Here is a 13,053-nt window from a genome sequence, read left to right as displayed (position 1 = left end):
GTAGCCCTAAATGTAAAGAAAACTAACTATACTAACTTCCAATTGAACAAAAAATGCAATGCCACTAGAATAAAAGTTAATAATAATGAATTAGAATGTGTAACAAGTACCAAATTCTTAGGGATGAATGTAGACAGCCAACTGAAATGGACAAACCATGTCAACATTTTGGAAAAGAAATTATCCACAGCATGCTATGCTCTTAGAATCCTTGCACCGGTATGCAGTAATACCTGTCTTAAAATAACATATTACAGATATCTACACTGAGTCCTCAGCTATGGGATCATGTTTTGGGGAACAAGTGCCAGTAACGTACAAACTGTGTTCAAAGTACAAAAAAAGCCATAAGGATAATAACAAACAGCAACAACAGGGTCCACTGTCTAGGATTATTTAGAAAGCTAGGCATTCTAACTGTTTCTTGTGAGTATATCTTTCAGAACATAATGTTCATTAAGAAAAATCTCAACATGTACAACACAAACAGCCTAATACATGACCATGAAACAAGAGCTTGTCAGCACCTCCATCTAGATAGAAAGAACAAGGCAAAGACGCAAAAAAGTATATTTTATAATGGGATAAAACTGTATAACAAATTACCACAAGAAATTAAAGAAATTAATGAGCCCCTCACTTTCAGACAAAAGCTTAAAACCTTTTTAGTAAGTAAAAGTTGTTATACTGTAAAAGAATATTTAACATAGATGTAGATTATTAGCAACATATGACATTATCACCAAAATATTATGTAATTATAAATGTGTGTAAGACTAGTTATAAAAACTACACAAAATATGAGAAACCTGTTTCATTGTAAATGTAAATGTGTGCTCATGTGTTGTAAACTGATGACATCCATACAATATTTATTGTTCCACAGATGAATAAATAAATAAATACATAAAATAAATGTAAACAGATTCCAGTTCCTCAAAACTTTGATAAGTTAACTTACAACAGAGTAGTGAACCACTTCTCTGAAAGTAAAGTTGTAACTACAGCTCAGTTTGGTGTCTGAAAAGGTTTCTGTAATGACTGAAAATGGTGCAAGATCATGTATTCATACATTGAATAAATGTAACATATGTAGGAGAATAAATTCACTGCTGTAAAACTACACCAGTGATGAAAAGACTGTTGGAAACAGTCTCTACCAAAAGTATCTAAGAGTAAACATCCAAATCAACCTCAAGTGGAATGCCTACATAAAACAAATTGCTGAAAAAGTAGATGACAGACTGATATCCATAGGAAAAATTTTAAGGAAATGTAACTTGTGCAGGATAAAGTGGCTAGCTAAACAAATGTTAGACTGATTCTTGAATATTGCTCAACATACTGGTATGATCCATACCAGGTAGGATTAATAGAAGAGTTAGAGAAGACCCAACAAAGAGTGATGCATTTCATCACAAGTTCACGTATTCGGTGTGAGAGTGTTACAGAAATATGCAAGAAACTCCAATGGCAGATGCTACAAGAGAAGCATTGTGCATCAGGTAGAGGCTTACTATGAAAGTCCAGGACAATACATTCTGGGAAGAGCTGGGCAACATACTATTTCCTCTCATATATGTCTCATAAAATGATCACAATGAGAAAAATACAGAAATTAAGAGTTGATATGGAGGTCTACTGACAAGTGTTCTTTCCACGTAACATTTTCAACTGCACAGGATATAGACATATTGATTTCAAGCATTTACAGGTTACTAGCCTGCAACAGCTGATTGCCATGGTGGGCTGCCACCTTTGAGCCTGTGCAGTTGCTCCCAATCAAGGTGTTACACGTGGGGAGGGAATGTTATTTCCTACAATTCCCTTTGTGTACTCAGCTGTCAGAGCCTCATTTGTGGCAATAGGCTCCACCACAGGAAGGGGAAGTTGACACAGCAGAGGCTGTCTGAGTCACACCAACACTATTAATCACTGCTACTACAATTTATAAGAATATTTGGACTTGTTTTATATATATAATGCTACTGTTTGTATTAAAGAATTCTTGAGTTTGCCAATATGTAGGCAGGTGAGAGTGTTCTGTGGAATGTAACATAAATGCTTGTGTCACTGTAGTGTTTTAAGAGGAGTAATATGGCCTTTTTTGAAGTAGCTTTTTTGTGTCCTAATAAACATATATAATCATGCACAGAGTAGTCTAGAAGTAAGACTCATTATCATCAGCATGAGTAGATTAACTGTAGCCAAAATTTGTAGTTAGTATAGTTTAGAGAAACAAAATTTCAAATCCTTGAAGGCTCTATGTTATGACAATTACAGAACAGAATGTGTGAATGAATGAATAGTGAAAACGGTGCCTGAGAAGAGAGTTCTGGTGTAACATACCACTCTGTTTACAGATGTACGACTTCTCAGGTGACACAGCAACAATCTTCACAGGGTCAAAACATCTGGGGAAGGCAGGCTTAATTGACACGTACCGTGGCTCGCAGCACCTGCCACATTGGCATGGAGATCACTGCAGCAGTGTTGTGGGTGCCAGTGACGCTTCCAAATTTCCATCACTCATCAATCCCAATGACACATTGCTCATGTATCGCAAGTCTGTGTGTCGTGCAATGCCCATGGTGAGTCATAACTCTGTATTTATGATTTTATTTGTTTTCTGGTTACTGCTAAATATGTAGCTAAAAATTGTATTTTTCACTGAATCAGAGTAAAAAAGAACACCTTATTAATTGATGGAGCAGACATTTGAAATTTCCTGAAAATGTACCATTATTCTCCCTTCTTTATGTTTAACTCTTTTCAAGGTGTCAGTGTTTTGAAAAATAAAATAGTTTCATGTGTTTTACTCAACCCCTGTCCTTCAGCCCTGATTGTTGCTAACAACTTTCAATAATCTACTTATTATTTCTAATATCTTTGTCTCAGTAAGAGTCTATAGCTCCCTCCATTATAATATTAGGAGAAAATATTGTTGCAATATGAACAATTTATTCCCATCAATCACAAGAAAATCTTTAAAGTTCTGACACCCTCATCTGCCTAGTAACCACTTCGGTTTTAGTCCAATGAGGTATCATATCCCACATATTCCTGAATGAGGTTTCAGTAAAACCAGGCTTTCTTAACAAAACTTGAAAATAAAAAAATTGAAAAACGTCATTCAAATGTTTTGTGAAATATTTTGTATAAAAGTAAAACATTTTACAAAACATTTGACCAATTTTTCTTTTTCAGAATAATAATTTTTTCCTCCTATGAATTCGTTTTGTAAGTGGTATGTAAGACAAGACACCCTGCAAAATAACATTAAATGCCTTCTCTGAAAACTGACTAGAACAGATAGTACAGAAGCCTACTCATCATGGAAATATGTTGGAGTTAATGGCAATGAACAGACTTGACTTCTTTGAGGATGTTCACATTGGAACTGGTATCTTTGCCCATGAGGTAGTTGCAGCAAAAATGATAACCAAATCGCAAAGGGCAGTGAAAGCATGTAGAAAGATTTCAGTAAGCTAGATAAACTGAAGTAGTATTGTATCTCAGTAAAGAGATGTAAGCATTCAGCTCTGGAGAGGAGCATGCAGAGGAATTGTGGCTCAAGTCTATGATGCCATGGAGAGATATGAAGAATATATTATTTATTTTTATTTATTTATTCAGCCATTTGATGTATTGCAATTGATACATGTTGTATCATTAAATGAAGACCTGGATATTCTGTTCCTTATAATGAAATGGATTCAAAGTGTATACAGTAAAATGTTTTAAGGAGTTCAATACCAACTATGTCAGCTGACTTCCATAATGCATAGTAGACTGAATTTAATTTACTACTTCCAGTTTTGATTTGCTCTGTCTATGTTAATTTATCATAAAGGTGGTGACCCAAAAATGTTACAAAGATACTTGCTCAAGTTTATTGATTTTTAGCTCTGGCTTCTACTGTGTTGGTTAACTGCTTTTAAGGCTTATGATGCTGCTTTTTTAAGGTGCCCTACAGAATTGGTAAAAACAAAACCCATTATAGGATCACTTTGTTGTCTGTTGTCTGTCTGTCTGTCCTACTGTAAAAACACTTTTTCTCAGGAATGGGTAGGAATTTGTGCCACATCCTATAGTCTACGTTTCCATGGTAATGTAAAATATTTACATTTCTATGTCAATACAGTCAAAAGATATAGCCATTTATGTCACACAGTTCGATATTTTGCAGTATAGATATCGATAACGAGCAAAAATCATTGAAATTCTCAATTCCTGGGATGAATGAACTGTCTATATACATAATTAAGTTTTATATATGGATGATTTCTGTTCTTTTAAACATACAAGTCAAAGAACATAGACACCATCGCTGTATAACATTTATATATTTCACACAGAATTATGATATTTCAGTGTGGATGCACAACAGTACCTGAATCCTTGTGGGAATATAGCTAGGCAGCAAGCATGTGGGTTAATTGACAGGGGGCATTTCTCTCTAGCTGGCGGCATATGAAGATATGGGTCAGGCAGGGGATGAACTTGGACAGCTGAAGTGGCTGAGGCAATTACTTGCATAAAGCGGGAAATGAACATTCGACTCTTTGCCTGTCACAAATTTTCATCTGCACCATTGAGTTCACTCAGTGCTCTGATGCAGCTAAATGTGAGACATTTCTTTCATCATAATTATATCTGTACACTACCCTTGCTGCTCTTATCTTAATTTGTGTATTTTAGCATCAGTTTTCAGTTTCTAAAGCAGTTATCTTGCGTAAGTAAAACTCTTTTAGCTCAATGTGTAGCTCTTCCAGATCCATCCCCTCAATAAAAACACAGGTATCATCTGAAAATATGATGGATTTTTGTTGTATTTCATCAGGAACATTCCTAATATATTCTAAGGAAAGTAGTTGCCCTCTAACATTTTCCTGTAGCACACTGTTTAGGATGTTCCCCATCTTTGAATAATATTTATTACCCTCCTCATGTAATATTTCTACTTCTGATAGTGTTCATTAAGTATGATTGTATCAGATTGAAAGCAGTGTCTTGCACTCACAGAATTTTATGTCTTCAAAAAGAATCATGTGATTAACCAAATAAAAAGCTTTTGTGATGGGTTGCAGAATACACCATTTGTTAATTCTTCCTTGTCCAGTGTTTGTAGTGTATAATCAACAAATCATTGGGTCACTGAAGTAGTAGATTCTTTTTAAAAAATAAAAGGGGGGGGGGCATATTCCATGATATAAGGATGTTTATTAATCTACACTCCTGGAAATGGAAAAAAGAACACATTGACACCGGTGTGTCAGACCCACCATACTTGCTCCGGACACTGCGAGAGGGCTGTACAAGCAATGATCACACGCACGGCACAGCGGACACACCAGGAACCGCGGTGTTGGCCGTCGAATGGCGCTAGCTGCGCAGCATTTGTGCACCGCCGCCGTCAGTGTCAGCCAGTTTGCCGTGGCATACGGAGCTCCATCGCAGTCTTTAACACTGGTAGCATGCCGCGACAGCGTGGACATGAACCGTATGTGCAGTTGACGGACTTTGAGCGAGGGCGTATAGTGGGCATGCGGGAGGCCGGGTGGAAGTACCGCCGAATTGCTCAACACGTGGGGCGTGAGGTCTCCACAGTACATCGATGTTGTCGCCAATGGTCGGCGGAAGGTGCACGTGCCCGTCGACCTGGGACCGGACCGCAGCGACGCACGGATGCACGCCAAGACCGTAGGATCCTACGCAGTGCCGTAGGGACCGCACCGCCACTTCCCAGCAAATTAGGGACACTGTTGCTCCTGGGGTATCGGCGAGGACCATTCGCAACCGTCTCCATGAAGCTGGGCTACGGTCCCGCACACCGTTAGGCCGTCTTCCGCTCACGCCCCAACATCGTGCAGCCCGCCTCCAGTGGTGTCACGACAGGCGTGAATGGAGGGACGAATGGAAACGTGTCGTCTTCAGCGATGAGAGTCGCTTCTGCCTTGGTGCCAATGATGGTCGTATGCGTGTTTGGCGCCGTGCAGGTCAGCGCCACAATCAGGACTGCATACGACCGAGGCACACAGGGCCAACACCCGGCTTCATGGTGTGGGGAGCGATCTCCTACACTGGCCGTACACCACTGGTGATCGTCGAGGGGACACTGAATAGTGCACGGTACATCCAAACCGTCATCGAACCCATCGTTCTACCATTCCTAGACCGGCAAGGAAACTTGCTGTTCCAACAGGACAATGCACGTCCGCATGTATCCCGTGCCACCCAACGTGCTCTAGAAGGTGTAAGTCAACTACCCTGGCCAGCAAGATCTCCGGATCTGTCCCCCATTGAGCATGTTTGGGACTGGATGAAGTGTCGTCTCACGCGGTCTGCACGTCCAGCACGAACGCTGGTCCAACTGAGGCGCCAGGTGGAAATGGCATGGCAAGCCATTCCACAGGACTACATCCAGCATCTCTACGATCGTCTCCATGGGAGAATAGCAGCCTGCATTGCTGCGAAAGGTGGATATACACTGTACTACTGCCGACATTGTGCATGCTCTGTTGCCTGTGTCTATGTGCCTGTGGTTCTGTCAGTGTGATCATGTGATGTATCTGACCAATAAAGTTTCCCCTTCCTGGGACAATGAATTCACGGTGTTCTTATTTCAATTTCCAGGAGTGTATTTCACAGAAAATGTTCAGAGATTTTTTTATATATAATACTAACTTTAGTTTTCAGGTGCCATACAACCACCTTCTTTGTACAGTGGTAACATCCTAACCGTTTTTTAACTCTCAGAGTACAGTCCTCCTGTGATGACTTTATTAATCATGTTGCTCAGGGTTTTAAAAATAAAATTAGGTGACAGTTTGATAGTCTTATCTGAGATACCATTGATGTCTTGGATCATGTTTTTCAACTAATTTATGATTATCATGACTTCTTTACCACTTACAGGAAACAAATGTATGGAATTTCTTAGTGGACATTTTTCTCTAGTAAAACATTTAGTGGTATAGCAGTTGTTGTAAGAGGTGACATATTCTTTGTTAGATTTGTGCATACATTTATTAAAGTAATCATTACATGCTTTGGCAATAGTTTTCAAGTTTGTTCATGAAGAATTGCTCACCTGATTTCCTTGGGGCTACCACTTTTGTGTATCCCTTGTTCCATTCCTGAATTCATGTTCATCTACACTGTTTTTGCCTTGTTGTCTGAGTTTATGATGAACTTTTCAATATCTATTTCAATGTGCAATTTGATTTTGTTGTAGTTTTTTATATTCCTTATAGTACAATTCTATACAAGCACTTCGTTTTATGTTTACTGTTGCTCAAAACAGTGATACCCTTTGTAATTCATTTTTTTCATCTTTTCTTATTTATTACACATCTATTTTTGATGGGAATGCCTCCTCAGTACATTCACAATATCTAATTGTGAAGAAGCTAGAACTGTTTACACTGCCTTTATCACTTGTGAAGTCTTGTTAGCCAGATTGTGGGTTGAAGGTACTTACATTGTTGTCATTCATTGTTGGTATTTAATATAGGATTTCTTAGGCTTCACATTTTTTTTCTACTGAGATGACTAGATATCAGTAGTCATGCAATTTTCAGCCATTGTTGTATAGCTATCTGCCTGAATCTGAGTGATGGTATAATCTATAACAGTAGTTATGTTTCTAGAAATTCTATTATGGTTATTGACTCTGTAAGGCATATTATATGAGATTTATGTTGAGGAAAGATCTTCTTTCAATTTTGGTACCTTAATATGATTGATTTTAAAATCACAACATATTCTTATTTTGTAGTTACTGCTGCAACTGCTAACTGCATTTAGCATGCTATCCATTTTTTCCCAAAACTAGCTTAGAACTACTGCTAGGATTATTGTAAACATTAACCATTATATACCTTGTATTCTAATTAAAATTTCAATTTTTAAACACTAAAAGTCTTTTTCAGTACTGACATATTATGACAAAGATAGATTGATATTCCTTGTACAATGGAGATGTTGAGTCACAGACAGGCTATGAAAACACTGCTTGCTCTATAAGTGAGATTTTGGTCAAAATGCCTTCTTTTGACATAGAATACATACACATATTCATGCAAGAACAACTCACATACAAATGGCCACTGTCTCTGGCTATTGGGGCTGGACTCAGCACTCAGCAGCCACAGACATGTGTGTGTGAACTGTGCTTCAATGAAAAAAAGAGGGAAACATTCCACGTGGGAAAAATATATTTAAAAACAAAGATGATGTGACTTACCAAACGAAAGTGCTGGCAGGTCAATAGACACACAAACAAACACAAACATACACACAAAATTCAAGCTTTTGCAACAAATGGTTGCTTCGTCGGGAAAGAGGGAAGGAGAGGGAAAGACGAAAGGATGTGGGTTTTAAGGGAGAGGGTAAGGAGTCATTCCAATCCCGGGAGTGGAAAGACTTACCTTAGGGGGAAAGAAGGACAGGTATACACTCGCTCACACACACATATCCATCCGCACATACACAGACACAAGCAGACATTTGTAAAGGCAAAGAGTTTGGGCAGAGATGTCACTCGAGGCGGAAGTACAGAGGCAAAGATGTTGTTGAAAGACAGGTGAGGTATTAGCGGCAGCAAATTGAAATTAGAAATTAATGACCTCTAATTTCTAATTTCAATTTGCCGCCACTCATAAGTCACCTGTCTTTCAACATCTATGCCTCTGTACTTCTGCCTCGAGTGACATCTCTGCCCAAACTCTTTGCCTTTACAAATGTCTGCTTGTGTCTGTGTGTGTGCGGATGGATATGTGTGTGTGTGCGAGTGTATACCTGTCCTTTTTTCCCCCCCTAAGGTAAGTCTTTCCGCTCCCAGGATTGGAATGACTCCTTACCCTCTCCCTTAAAACCCACATCCTTTCGTCTTTCCCTCTCCTTCCCTCTTTCCTGATGAAGCAACCGTTGGTTGCGAAAGCTTGAATTTTGTGAGTATGTTTGTGTTTGTTTGTGTGTCTATCGACCTGCCAGCACTTTCGTTTGGTAGGTCACACCATCTTTGTTTTTTTTATATATGAGTGTGTCTTTTTCTACATTAGAAAAAGACATTTTGACTGAAAGTTCACATGAATAGCAGTCTTTTCATGTGACTCTGTAACTCAACTCCCTGTATGGGGAGTAGCAGTCTATTATTTTCACAATATTATGGTTATTCCATCTCCATCTATATCTGTACCTATACTCTGCAAATGACCATGAGGTATGTGGCAGATGGTGTGCCCCATTGTACCAGTTATTGGGCTTTCTTCTTGTTCCATTCATGTATGGAGCATGGGAAGAATGACCACTTGAAAGCCTCCATGCATGCAGTAATTACTCCAATTTTATCCTCGTGATTCGTATGTGAGTGACATGCAGGGAGTTATAGTATATCCCTAGTGTATTTATTTAAAGTCAGTCCTTGAAACTTTGTTAATAGACTTACTACGAATAGTTTACATGTGTCTTAAAGAGTATGTCAGTTCAGTTCCTTCAGTATCTTTGTCACACTCTCCCACATATTAAAAAAACCTGTGAGTACCTGTGCTGCCCTTCTCTGTATGTGTTCAATATCCCCTGTTAGTCCTATCTCATACGTGTCACACAAACTTGAGCAATATTCAAGGATGGGACACATGAGTGATTTGTAAGCAATCTCTTTTGTAGACTGATTGCACTTCCCCAGTATTCTACCAATAAACTGAAGTCTACCACCTGCTTTACCCATGACTGAACCTATGTGATCATTTCATTTCATATCACTACAAAGTGTTACACCCAGGTACCGTATTTACTCGAATCTAAGCCGCACTCAATCTAAGCTGCACCTGAAAAATGAGACTCGAAATAAAGGAAAAAAATTTCCCGAATCTAAGCCACACCTGTAATTTTAGACTCGAAATTCATGGGGAGAGAATAGTTTTAGGCCGCACCTCCAAATCGAAACAAAGTTGGTCCATTGTAATATGAGACACAATTTAGGTCGAATGAATGACGATACAGCTACAGTAGTTTGGTTCGAGTCGTAAGCATAGCAGTTAAGCTTTACCAGGTAGCCATTGCTATGCATCAGGCGTTCCTCCGTATTTATTCAGGTACCCTTCCTTTTTCACGTGCTTCGTCTGGTTTAAATCGATTGCTTAGTTTGCTTCGATCTGATAATTGCCGTTTTCTTTGTTATAGGTGTTTACGTCACTCTTAAGCTGAAAATGCATTACTGTACTGTGTCATGCATTGTTAGTCGCATTCTGATAGTGCGTGTTTACGACCTGTCGCGGCTCGCGGCATGGCTTGCTTTTGTGCGCGCTACCACCACCGCTTTTTTTTTTAAAAAAAAAAAAAAAACGGAATCGTCTCATTAGCAAAACAATGGCAAGAGACTGCTATTTGTTGTTACTTACACTGATGCTTTCTTTGATAATGATCAACAAGAACCAAATAATAGACTGCGTATGATAGAACATGTTCTGAACGAGAATTAGGTGAAAATTTTTCTCCGTTTGAAAATCTTTGCGGCCGCTTCTGTAGTACATCAAATTCTGCACAGAAATTAGTCATCTTAGGTTTAAAAATCTAGTCAGTTGCCGTGCTTCATTTCTGACTGTATCACTATTAGGCATAAGAATAATACAAATATGAACATGACACAATACGTATATCCTGCCGCGTTTGCTGTTGTCTCACTCTAGTTTCGTAGTTTATTAGTCAGACAGGATTTAAATGAGACAGCAGCAAACATGAAAAATACGTGGCACAATGTTTATATTCGTATTATTCTTATGGTGAAGAATATCACTGCATGTGATTTACATTTCATCAGGTTCCTATTAGCGACCATCTCTTCTCACAGGTAGGAAAAAATTGAGTACGTAGAGTTGGCCATATTGACAAACATCCCAAACAGTCTTACCAGTCGGATTTTCGTAGTACATTGAAATTCTGCTACATTCGAAGATGAGCAACACGGAATTTGTATTTACTTCGTTGGACAATGTATGAAAATGCAGTGGTCAAAACTCGGGGCGGAGAAAAAAAGCTCGTCTTGCACCCTTCTTTTTTTTACTGGCGCAGAGGTTTTGGCGCCAGTATTTATCTTTGTGCCTACAAAGCTTGCCTTTGTAGCGCTACATATATTCGACGGCAGAAGTTAGTTGTGGCGGCACCTACCAACATTTTTCAGAACCTCCGCTTGCTTTGCACTCGATTCTAAGCCGCAGCCGGTTTTTTGGATTACAAAAAGCGAAAAAAAAGTGCGGCTTAGATTTGAGTAAATACGGTATTTGTGTAAGTTGGCGAATTGCAACAGTTACTTATTTATGTTATAGTCATAGGATATGACATTTTTTGTTTTGTGAAGTGCAAAATTTTACACATCTGAACATTTAGAGCAAGTTGCCAACTTTTACACCACAATGAAATCTTGTCAAGATCTGACTGAATATTTACGCAGCTTCTCTCAGATTTTAATTCATTATAAATAACTGCGTCATCTACAAAAAGGGTGATGTTACTACTAATATTGTCTCTAAGATCATACATACACAACATGGACAACAAGGGTCCCAACACACTTCCTTGAGGTACACCCGAAGTTGCTTCTACATATGACGATGACTTGCCATCCAAGGTAACATGCTGTGTCCTCCCTACCAAAAAAACCTCAATCCAGTCACAAATTTCACATGATATCCCATCCGACAATAAGAGAATCTTGGATTTTCTACCCTTTTTTTTTTTTTTTTTTTTTTTTTTTTTTTTTTTTTTTTTTTTTAGTACTGAATTTTAGCAGGTCAGCACTATTGTTTACCACATTCATAAGCCAATTTTACACACACACACACACACACACACACACACACACAGGTATGTACATATATAATAGTCTGACCTACAAAAACTTGTTGCTAGTGAACAGTTCTGTATGTTACACAGTAGCATTTCCTATTTTTGAGACAATTGTTCATTAAAACACACCACTGTAACTTTTCTGCAGCACCCAATAGTGCATCTATACTGAAAATTTTACACTTTTAAAGATGAAATATTTTAGTGTGTGAGTGACAGTCCCTATCTGGTGGTTTTGACTGTGGTATGTATATCCACAAAAATTATTTATGGATAACATATGGGTGGTAGCATTATCCTTCATCTTGGCTGCTGTAGTGGCTGTGACTGCAATTTTAGTGATGTTAGGGCTCATTGGTGGTACTGCAGGAACGAGTGATGTTGCCTTTTCAATGCAAACCACTTCATCAATTGCATTTATTTTATCTTCTCATGTATTAGTGTTTATCTCATCTAAATGATCCTTACCTGTCATCAGTGTATTCAATTTCAGATCGAGCCAGAATACCAGATAGCTTATGCTTCCTATGAAGGTTATTTGTGTGTTCTATTAACTGGGAACTAATTTGAGCTTTTCTTGCATTATTGAGATGAAGTCAATGCTGTTCTTTCTATCAGAGAAGTCTAGAATAATGAATGACACACCTGGATTAGATTTAGTACTTTTCTGATACATTCAATTTGTTTTCCTGATTTATTCTCTCAAGCAAGGTGTTTCCATTATGTCATATCTATATCAGTTCTGTGTGTCATATATGACATGCAGGAAACACAGAGGTTATGATGAACTTGAACTCAGAGTACTAGGCACAGATCTATGGCTGCAACTACGACATAAAATTTTAAAAACTTATCGCATGGAATGGCAGGCTACTGTAACCCTCAACAAGTTGAGAGCATCCCAGGGGACCACCAAGGTGTGACATACTTCTCTCCAGGCCTCACAGAAAGATGCCATCATACTGTGCTGACTGTGTATCGGCCACTGCAGATTTACTCATGAGGATGTTTTGCATCAAGAGGATTTCCCTCCATGCAGCTGTTGCGTTCATCTCATGATAGCCCACATTCTCATAACATGTACACTACTCACTAATCAGAGATGAAACATCAACCAGTCTATCTCCCTACTCCGGACAGGACAGCAGCTTACAAAATCAAGTGGATTTTGTAGTAAAATTTTATATATGTTAACATTCTGTC

General features: G+C 38.6%; 1 protein-coding gene across 1 annotated transcript in view; it reads left to right on the top strand.

Annotated features, from left to right (window-relative positions):
* The window catches only part of LOC126419136 (scavenger receptor class B member 1-like), a 209,037-nt gene that overhangs the window by 180,116 nt on the left and 15,868 nt on the right, over window positions 1–13,053 (top strand). The window contains exon 6 of the mRNA XM_050086243.1: window positions 2,364–2,591. Within this exon, the coding sequence (XP_049942200.1) occupies window positions 2,364–2,591 (228 nt within the window). The remainder of the gene's footprint in view (window positions 1–2,363; window positions 2,592–13,053) is intronic.

The sequence above is a fragment of the Schistocerca serialis genome, chromosome 9, assembly GCF_023864345.2.
Source record: "Schistocerca serialis cubense isolate TAMUIC-IGC-003099 chromosome 9, iqSchSeri2.2, whole genome shotgun sequence".
In the NCBI taxonomy this organism is placed as follows: domain Eukaryota; kingdom Metazoa; phylum Arthropoda; class Insecta; order Orthoptera; family Acrididae; genus Schistocerca; species Schistocerca serialis.
This window is presented reverse-complemented; position numbering and strand designations above follow the sequence as displayed.